The sequence below is a fragment of the Zingiber officinale genome, chromosome 11A (assembly GCF_018446385.1).
Source record: "Zingiber officinale cultivar Zhangliang chromosome 11A, Zo_v1.1, whole genome shotgun sequence".
Classification (NCBI taxonomy): domain Eukaryota; kingdom Viridiplantae; phylum Streptophyta; class Magnoliopsida; order Zingiberales; family Zingiberaceae; genus Zingiber; species Zingiber officinale.
The window spans coordinates 37,443,398-37,454,262 of record NC_056006.1 but is presented as its reverse complement, the minus strand read 5'-3'; the positions used below and the strand labels follow the sequence as shown (position 1 = coordinate 37,454,262).

The 10,865-nt window shown below is 39.1% G+C and overlaps 1 protein-coding gene across 1 annotated transcript; it reads right to left on the bottom strand.

The window, feature by feature from the left end:
• Positions 1 to 6,933: 6,933 nt before the first annotated feature.
• On the bottom strand, positions 6,934 to 7,735 carry LOC122031343 (early nodulin-like protein 1). The gene is made up of 2 exons (XM_042590467.1): positions 7,552 to 7,735; positions 6,934 to 7,460 (listed from the first exon to the last, which is right to left on the bottom strand). Exons 1-2 carry the CDS (start codon positions 7,733 to 7,735, stop codon positions 6,934 to 6,936), a joined length of 711 nt encoding a protein of 236 aa, XP_042446401.1.
• Positions 7,736 to 10,865: the final 3,130 nt, after the last annotated feature.

Here is a 10,865-nt window from a genome sequence, read left to right as displayed (position 1 = left end):
TGATCATGTTGTGGAACAATGTGTAGGGACTTATACAGAGCTAGTAGAGTCTCGAGAATCACCATCATTGATATCATCAACACCTAAGCTAGAGCCAGAACCATCATTTGATTCAGAGGAAGTCACATCTACATGTTTAGAAATTTCAGGTATTTCTCAACAAAGTAAGTTTAGTATTTCTTGTGATCTTTTGGAAAACTTTATGGAGGTACCTATAATTGACTTTGTTGGATGTGATTCAGTTTTTATTACTTATTCATCTTATCTTGATATGGTTCTAGCTCTATACTATATAACATGCTTGTGGGAGATTTGTTTTTCTTTTGGATGTGCAGATTTCACATGGGCCAATAATTGGAAGCTCAATCTGAACCGTCTTGAACCACCTGAAAAAATTTCCAAGAAGACGAAGATGGAGAGAGTTATACTTTACTTTGTAGCTCCTTTGATGAAAGCTCCCTCCATAATAAGAGCCCTTGGTAGGAGGGTTCTAAAATATCTTACCCTCCAAGAGCAAGATTTAGATGAATCTAATGAGGTGGTCGAGCTAATGACCTTAAACAAGCGCTTCTTGGGAGGCAACCCAAGTTCATTTTCCTTATTTTCTTTTATGTCTTTAGTTCTCTCTTTATAATAAACATGTATCCTCTACTTAATTTTTCTTGTCTATCTTATTGTTGTAGAATTCAAAGTTGTGGAGGAATGTGAGTATTGGATGGAGGAGTATCTTTAAAAACATGAACGTCAACCATTTGGAGCTCATCACTTGGTAACTTCTTTTAAAATCTCCTCCACGTTGTTTTTAGTTTTCATTGGGACAATGAAAAATTTAAGTCTGGGGGATGCATTAGATGCATTTGATTTGCTTTGTTTGTTTTTGTTTTTGCTTATGTCTTGCATTGTGTTTTGATTTTTTGTGGCATACATCTTGAGAACATCAAAACTTCACTTATATGCTTTCTTGGATTCAAGTGAAATGTTAGCACGATTATTGGCTTGATTCATGATGTTCGAATGATGCTAGTAGTAAACTTTGTGTAGTTCTTTTTTCTATCTTGGGAAGCATTAATAAGCTAAGAATCTTATGGTGATGAGTTTTAGTTTTGGTTCAACCTTAAGGATTTTATCTTCACTACACTTGTGCTTGACGCTTGAATAGTTGATGTCATTGAAATAGTCATAATTCATCTTGTTTGCTTAGTACTTGGTTTCCATGGTGATTTCTCAACTTTCATTTTGGTTACTGGATGAGGCTCAAATCATTAAAGCTCATTTGGAAAAATTAAAATATCCCAACATGTGTGCTAAAAGTACATTTGTGAATAAGTTTTGCACAATGCAAACACTTATTAATAAAAAAAAAAAAAAAAAAGAGGGATATAAAAAACAGTTGTCATGAGTGGAATCTAGCAAGTCACCCCTTTGAGACCGAGTTAGGTTACTGGGGAAATGACTGCTTAGCTTCCCTTGAGATTGAGCACACCTTTGAGACCTTGGGTTAGTTGAGAAATATGAGCCAAGTGAATGGTGAGTAAGTGCCTATCACTGGTTACTTGTCTTTCACTAGAAACATTAGGAATTCAAATTTGATGACGACTTGACTAGGACATAGATTGAAACTTGAAGGGTGTTGAGTTACTTTTACACTGTGCACAAGATTCTTATGCTTGAACCATACTTTACTTGTTTACATGATCACGCTTGTTAATGAAACTTTTTGATAGAATTAGGAAAGTGCACTAGGTTTTATGAATATGTTGTAGAACATATGAATTTAGACTGCAGCATTTTGCTTGAGGACAAGCAAAGGTTTAAGTCTGGGGGTGTGATGTGCGTAGATTATATACTCTTTTATGCATACTTTGACGCGCATCTATTTGTATTTCATTGGCATAATCTATGTTTATTGCACCCTGTTTCAGTAGAATATCATACTTTCATTATATTCTGTTCGGAGATCTATGTTGATACAGTCTGACCTGGATGTTGTTTTGATGTTGACACTGATTTAAGTTTCAATCAGATATTGAATTAACTCAGACAAATCAGGGTTGACTTGGTTGACCTGATTAATCTGATTGGGAAAAGTCCGAGCAAGGAGCTTGGCACGGGAGAAGTCCTGGTGAGTGAAGCCAGGCAAGGGAAAATCCAGATGGATCAAGGGTGATCGGACATCTGGTATTGGGAAGTCCAAGTATGGAAACTTGGCATGTATAGTCGGAGAAGAGCTCGGTAGCTCGGTCTCTGGACTGTCAGGATTAAGGGTAGCAAGCTTGGAAGCTTGCCTCTTAAATCACAGCCTTGGATCGGTCTGATGACCGATCCAGTGGCACAAGTGGCACGGGTGATCGGTCGGCAGACCGATCCAGTGACACTAAGTGTGCCCTGATCGGTCTACGGACCGATCAGTAAACACTCAGTAGCATACTGTGTTGTTACTGATCGGTCCGCCGACCGATCAGTGAGAACTCAGTAGCATACTGCGCTACTGTATCGATACTGACCGGTCTCGGGACCGGTCAGATTGATGCCTGATCGGTCCGGAGACCGATCAGGCTTGTGCGCGCGACATCCGCAGACCGATCAGTAACGATCGAAAAAGAGATTTGAACGTATGGATCGGTCTGCAGACCGATCCATACTATAGTCTGTTTTGCATGCACTTTCTCTGATTCTTTCTGATTCAAAGTTGCTTTTGCCTAAATATTTCTAACCATCTGCTGCAAGATTTTGAGGTGCAGGTTACTGGTAATTTGCAATTGGTTGATTTCAAATTGAGCTTCATTAGTAGAGGATACCAGAGAGACTTTTGCTATGTTCCACTGTAAACCTGTTAAAGCAGCAAAGTCGTGGCTGCGATCTGGCGGTGATCTGGCATCGATCAGCTCAACTCATGGTGATTGGGTGGAGCTCAGAGACACCAGTGAAGACCAGAATTCCATTGGTGTGAGCTCAGATGATCAGATGAGAAAGAAGCGTGATTGGCGATGCTATGGCTGGATGCAGAGATTTGCTGCAGTTTGGCAGGGATCCGTTGCGGGCGAAAGGCAGAGATGGCAGAGACATAAAAGGCTGGTTGAAGAGAGGGTTAAGGAGAAGTTTTTCTCAGGGAAGGAAAAAAAAACTCTCTGTCGATCGGTGCAAAAGCTTTGACGCTCGGGGCTGAGAAGCGGCTGTCTCGACTTGCTCTCTCTTTCACTGACCTTCGCGTGACTGTAAGCTTAATTTTGATTCTCCTAAGTCACCAAGCTCAGTAAGTCTTGTGCTATATTCTACATACCTGTTGAGTTTTTGTTGAGAGGTCACTCCACCGAGAAGGAGAAAGTTCATAGCCGGGTGTTCACCGGGGTTGATCTACCGAAGATCGGCTTGTCCACCTTACGGACACCGAGGAGTAGGGGCAAGTTATCCCCGAACCTCGTAAACACTTGAGTCACTGTGGTTTGCTTTGTTTCTTCCCTTATTCTTATTCTGTTCTTAACTGGTTTTCCGCTGCGCTAACCACTCGTGTGAGTTTTATCTTTAAGTTTTAGCTTTTGAAGAGGCTATTCACCCCCCTCTAGCCATCCAAGATCCTAACAATCTACTCTTTGCTTATTTTGATTGACAGGACGTGATTTGGAGTAAAAACAGAGTTTAAATGAAGTCTAGAGCTTCCAGAGTGACATGGGCATGCAAAACTATGTTTTCTTCATGTTCTGGCCGTGTAGAACTCACACGGCCGTGTGAAGGCCGTGTGAGGTTTTCTGCACTGCAGACTGAAACTAAAACAACCATAACTTTGTGCTCGGTTGGAGATTTGGGCGGTTCTTTATACCGACCTGTAGATAACTTCAAGATCTACAACTTTGATGAAGACTTCAACGGGAGAAAACCCCATCTTGGTGGCCTAAAAGATGTTGCAATGAAACATAACTATTCAAAGCTAAGACAAAGGGTGTGCAAGGGCCATGCAAGGGGGTGTGAGCTGCACACGGCCATGTATGGCATCTAGTGCTGAAACCTTACATGGCCGTGTAAATCTACACGGCCATGTGAGGTTTCCAGAGGCCAAGCAGGACATGGCCGTGTGGATCTACACGGCCATGTGAGGTTTCCAGAGGCCAAGCAGGACATGGCCGTGTGGATCTACACGGCCGTGTGAGGTTCCCAGAGACCAAGCAGGTGATGGTCGTGTGCACCACACGGCCGTGTAGCATTTCCAGAGAGCAGGAGGGCCTTGGCCGTGTGCACCACACGGCCGTGCAGCATTGGCAGAGAAGGAACTGGACATGGCCGTGTGGATCTCACACGGCCGTGTCGAGGGGTCGTGTGGCGCCCGATTCCCTCCTCTATTTAAACCCTTCTTCATGAATTGAAAGGGGATCTCTCCCCCTTTGGGAGAAAGCAAGATTTGGTGGTTTCCTCCCATTCTTGGGAGGATTTCTGGGCGATTCTAAGGGAGATCTCGACGATTTCGACTCCGGAGCAAGGATTGGATCCGAAGACAAGGCTTCTTCGTAGATAAGTTTTCTCTTTCCCCCTCTTCTTGTTTTCTTGGATTGGGGATTCAAGGAAAGCTTGTAATCTCTATTTCTTCGAATTTTCTTCCTCGATTCATGGAGTAGATCTTGTATTCTAGGATTAAGGGAGTATTTGTATGATGGATTGATGTAATCTCTTATGGATTTGCCATTTTCTTGTTTCAATGACATTATCTTGCTTGTATCAATTAGATCTTGAATGATTGATGGTGATTTGTGCTTAATTCTCATTCTTGATTGATTGTTTGGATTTCTTATGGACTTTGTAAAGATAAACTCTCACTCGATCATCCGAGGGATCCACGTGACAGGTGCAAGCCCGTGTAAGGACGTTTGAGAGATAATCTTGAAGAGGAAATAGGGATATTCAAGAGAGTAGGATGGATTTTATGATTAGCTTCTTGTATCTTGATAGATTAATGAGTCGTGGGCTTCTACGTTGATATCCGAGGAAGGCATAGTAATAGGTGCACTTCTGTGTAAGGACAACATAGGTTCATGTCTAATTAATCCTATTTAGATACATTTCTCAGTCCTTAGCCGGTTGTCTATTGCAAGAGGGAACCGGCAACTTTCTACATGTTTGGCAATTGAGGGATAAGAATTGGTGAACCATTTACATTCAAGAAATCTTACAAAGAAACCGAAACTCCTAGAATCTTCCTTTATCATAACCCAAAACTCTAAACTCTTGTTTGTTGATCTTTAATATTAGATTTGTTTACTTTTACTTTGCTTTTGAAACGATTGGATAGTTGTTTAGCTAATTCGCATTGAGACATTTCTAGTGCTTATTCCAGTCCCTGTGGATACGATAATCTTTTATATTACTTGCGACATTTCCGTACACTTGCGGATCGTAACACAAGCATAATCAACCTTCAGTTTAATAGAAATATCAACATGAATATCACTTCCCAACTCAAGATATTGCTACTAAATCACTTGCTGTTAGAGGTTTTAGAAGAATTCTATATGTATAAAACATAACAATCATTGACAAATAGTTACAGTGTGACTATTGATGCTAAGAATAAGAAACCAAAATTCTCTAATAGAAGACAACAACCCTATCCAATTCGGAACAAGTATCAAACAAAAAAGATAGCCTTAGCATAGAGTATATATTACAAAATTCTAATAAGGTGCAAGTCGAGAATCCTCAGTAACTTGGGCATATATATATATATATATATATATATATATATATATATATATATATATATATATTTCAAATAATTCTTTGTTTTAAATAATCTTTTTTCCCTTTTTTTTCTTTGGTAATTTTTTCAAGTACAAGCTAACGGTAACTGGAGTTCAATGTTACTCTGTACAATCTTATAGGACATAACTTTTGTATGGATCTACTATAAAGACGAATTGAAGATGTCTGGTACAAGGACAATAATACCAAATTTTAATCATTGAACCACTTAAATTCAGCCAAATCATAACAATGTTACTACAAATTATCAAACTTCTAATGAGCACAAACACAGTTTTGAAAACTTGAACATTATAGTAGGCACTCTTTGCATGTACCACATTCAAGTAATACGACACCAAAAAAGAAAAAGAGGGAAGGTAAATCAAAGCATTAATATGCCAAATAATACCAGAATCTAACATCCACAACAACATCATTACAGTTTGAAGTAGTGTATCTAAATAGAGGTCCCTAAGACAACATTTGTAGATATAGGAAAAATATTCAATAACCTGAAAAATAAACATTGTGAATTTAACTATTTTGATTAGTCCATAGAATTATGGATAAATAAGCTCAAGGGTCCACTGAGAAACAATCCAAGATATAGAACACAACAATATCAAATTATATGCAAATATCATGTGATGCCCACAGTAAACCAGTAGCCACAATTAGACAACAGAGAACTAGAAAAACTCACATTGCCAACAAATATCGAGCCGGAATCAACCTCTTCTTTGCTTGATTGATTTGTTGCAAGTCCACTAGGCTCTATATAATGCAGAAGACAATTGGTCCAAGACTTTTCAAAAAAAAAAAAGAAACAGAAGTAAAATCTTAGACCTAGAAAGAAAAACTGGACTACATCATTTAACCAACCAAAAAAATCAAAATGCAATATAAATACTTCCTTACTGCCATGCTATACTAGAAATATACAATGTTAAGATATATCAGGTAGAAAGTGAATCACGAGTACGAGCACTAGTATAAAGAGGTTTAACACATGGAACTAGTATAACCATAATTTAGATTTAAAATATATAATTTAGATTAATTCATATAAGGGGTTGATCACAATTCGAATTTGTTTTCTCGTATAAACTACAAATAAAATTCACATATATATATATATATATAAATTAAAAAACCATTTTATTATATAACAACCAATCAACAAAGGGTAAAAGGAAAAAAAAATCAAACAAGAAACACAATTCCGATAATTTTCATCAATGTTCTAAGAACGGACTTCGCGGAGGTAATACCAGCGGCGCCGGTCACTGCGTGGTCGGAAGGAGCCGGCACCGGAGACGGCACGGGGACTGAGGTCCCTCCGGTTGGAGTTGGCAGGGTCGGCGGAGGCGTCGGAGATAGAATAGGGGCGCCGGAACTTTCAGGCGGCAAAGTCGCCGACGGAGGAAGCAGAGGCGGATACTGAGGTGCCCATCGAGGTGGCGAAGAAGCAGGGGTCGGAGGCAGGACCGGCAGGGCCGAGACGGGCGGCCAGCGTGGTCGTCGCACGGCCATCACCACCACTGCCAGCTTCTGCCCGCGCTCGCACCTCCCCGGCGCTCCGCTGACGAAGAAAAACGGCCTCGACCGCTCGAACACAAACCGGGAGTCGCCGCCATCGAGCTTCCGGATCGGGTTGCTCACGTCGCACGAATCAAAGTCTTGTTCCGCCACCACCAAAACAGAGTCCTCCCCCTTCTTGTACTTAAAAACTACAAAAAAAAAAAAAAAAAAAATAGAATCACTCCATAACTCAAAATTCAACTACAAAAACTAAACAAAAAAGATCACAAAGTCACAAACCAATGGAGTCATTGACTTGAAACCGATTTCTCTCGGCCCAATGCCCGTAGCTCTCCGAGGGATTCAGCACCCATCCATCTTTTCCTCCGGCGTAGAACACACAGCCCCGAGCTGAATCCACCAGAGCCACTGCAAGCAGCAGCAGAAACGCCAAACCATTAGAAGAAAACGAAGAAAAAGCCATCATTGAACAGCTGAGTGGAGTAATTCGTGCTAGCTGGAGGCTTAAATAGAAGAAGGGGAACCAAATATATCAGGAAGAAAGTGAATCACGAGTACGAGAACTAGTTTCACGTCGGCGTGAAGGCCTCGGGACGGTGAAGAAGATGGCTTTCTTGCTCTTGGTGAGATCAGAGATGGTGACGGTCTGGAGCTCCCCATCAGAGCCGAAGTAGGAGAGGTTGGCGTCAGGAAGATTGTCTCCGACGGAGATGGTGGTTGTGACGGCAGGGGCAGAGGCGGAAGAGGTGAAGAGGGAGGACCTACGAGTGTGCAGTCAGAGGTGTAGAGTGGTAGTGGAAACGGAGCGGTGGAAGCGGACGGCAGAAGGGAGGAGGCGGAGCAAAGAAGGGGCGACGAGTTTAGGGCTTGGAGAGGAAAGGAGAAGGGGCTTGGATCGAGAAGGTAAAGGGATGGAATACGGCGGCAAAAAATTTCGGGGAGAGGGAAAGAAAAAACGTCGCGGCAAAAAATGGCGAAGGGGGAAAAAGCGGCGAAAGAAGCGCACATAGACAACAGTTTTAAAAAACCGTTGTCGTAGCCTTTAAAAACCGTTGTCGTAGCCCCAAAAAAATATAAATAGACAACGGTTTTTAAAAACCGTTGTCATAGGCCAAAAAAATTACTAAAAGACAACGGTTATTGTTAAAACCGTTGTTAAAAGACAAAAAGACAACGATTTGGTATAAAACCGTTGTCGTTTGAGTGTTGTTAAATGAGGTTTTTCTTGTAGTGATATGATCTTTTGGGTGATCAAGAGGTTTGTAATCTGGACTTTTCTGAAAACTTTGTAATATCTTCTTTCTGCTATGCTTCTTGGTTATTTTGGAATCTTTCTGCCACAATTTTGCAATGCAAGGTTGAAATCTGCTTGTTGAAAAATGGAAAACCATCATGGACGAAGAAGAAGTTTCTTTGCTCCAAAGTCAGGTCTGTCTTCATTGCTGTCACATACAATTCATGCAGAAGTGTGAATTAATTTTTTTTTGTATTATGGTTGATATAATTTTCCTGTTCATGTTGGGTTAGGTTATATTTTTCTTTGCCAACCATTTTTTGGACCTCAGAGATATATTGTATATTTTCTATAACAATCTTGCCAAAAGATAAGGGTCCTGGTATAATGAAGCTTGATGTCAATTGGTATTTAGCCAATAAATTAAAAATGTCATTAGATTCAATTTACTTTAAATTTATGCTTGTGTATGGTTGACTCTGATGAGATTTAGCAAATTGATGACTTTTTAAATATCTTTGATATCCAGATAATAGCAGTTTAACAATTATACTGCTTGTTTTGGGTGGTTCAACAACTTATCGATGTATAGTTGCCTTGATGCATCCTTACTATCTTGATTATATTTGGTTTGTCAGGTTGTTGCGTCTTAAGACTGGCTCGAGGTGACAAAATATGCTGGATTGGTCTGTGCTTAGGCCCGTCAAGAATTAATTCAAGATATGTTTAAAGTCTGGCAAGATTCTCAGCAAACTCTTACAGGTGGCATGATAAAGTATGAAATACAATCTAAAATAAGTTTTAAATAGAATGTTGGTTTTCTTTTCCAATTTACCTGCCTAAGTAGAACATCTGCCATGCAATATCCAGGGAGCTACTTTTTTCCTTCAAAAAGGCTACTAGATAAAAGCCTCAACGGATTATATTCTGTAGGTATGAATCTTTGGAAAACTCAAAAAAAAAACTTGATTGTTTAGATTAATATAGCAAGTTGTACATTCAAGGATGGAGTGAGTGAGGGTCAATTCTATCAAGTTCTACTATATGAACTAGATGCGATCAGAAAAGTAAATTTTCTAAGAATTTATACTACGATTCTTGTTTCAGTGTTTTTGTACTCAACATTCCATTTGTATTTCATGCTTGTGCCTCTCTAGAACCAAACTATCAGCCTCCAATGACTTTTGTAGTGGTCCAAAAACGTCATCGCACTATACTGTTTGCTAACAATCACGGTGACCACTAATTTATTGATAAGAGTGGAAACATATTGCCTAGTCAGTTTAGTTGATAGATGGATGCGTCATTTTCAAGATAATTCTATTTTGTATATTTTTTTAAACCTTGTTTTCTCAATGAAGCTTTCCATCCTTGAAATTCCAGGTACTGTTGTTGATTCTAAGATAGGCCATCCTACTGAATTTGACTTCTACTTGTGCAGCCATGCAAGCATTCAAATAACTCATCTCACAACTAATACCTTTTGTATGATGTACTTATTCAGGTAACTGTTGTAAAAACATATGTGTGTTTATTATTTTTTCAGAACAAGTTTTTTCATACATATAATAGTGTATTTCTTTTAATATCAATACGTTGTTGATCTCCTAGTGCCTTATCAAAGGGGTAGAAAGATTGGACTTTTTGATGGTGCTAGTATGGAGAAGACTAGATTTATTATGGAACTAATGATCAATAATATTGGAAAAAGTTGGCATAAAAGAATCAGCAAGCTGGAAAGAGGATTCCAATGAAATCTTACAAGTTGAAGATTGTGATGGGATTTGAGTTGACAATAATTAAGTGCAATCCTACATGACATAAACCACCATCACAAGTTTCTAGTCTTTTGGCTATTGTTCATTAGTTGCAAATGGAGTTTATTTGTTTATTTGTATTGGGATAAATTTTATTTGAATATGAGACATATTTTTTCTTTTGTGATTGTAATTCTTGTATAAGTAACATTTTGAATGATATTGATCTGGGAATATTCTTTCTTGATTATGATTCTTTATTATATATTTAAATTGAAATATGATATATTGGTATTAAAAGATAATAATTCAAAAGACAACAGTTTAAAATTGTTATTGTTGTCTATCACACTCAAAGACAACGGTTAAAAACCGTTGTCGTAGCCCCAAAACCGATTATAACTGCAGTAAAAATGCTCTAAATAACAACGGTTTTAAACCGTTGTCTTTTCATTCAAAGACAACGGTTTAAAACCGTTGCAAAACCAATGTCTTTTCATTCAAAGACAACGGTTTAAAACCGTTGTCGTAGCCCCCCACTTTTAACAACACTTCCAATTACAACGGTTTTAAAGGGTCTACGACAACGGTTTTTAACCGTT

What these genes read in the sequence shown, in the direction of transcription:
- LOC122031343 (XM_042590467.1), bottom strand. Translation starts at nt 7,735, where the DNA reads ATGGCTTTTTCTTCGTTTTCTTCTAATGGTTTGGCGTTTCTGCTGCTG. An exon ending in TCAAGTCAATGACTCCATTG is followed by an intron (nt 7,461 to 7,551) that starts GTTTGTGACTTT and finishes TTTTTTTTGTAG; the next exon opens with TTTTTAAGTACAAGAAGGGG.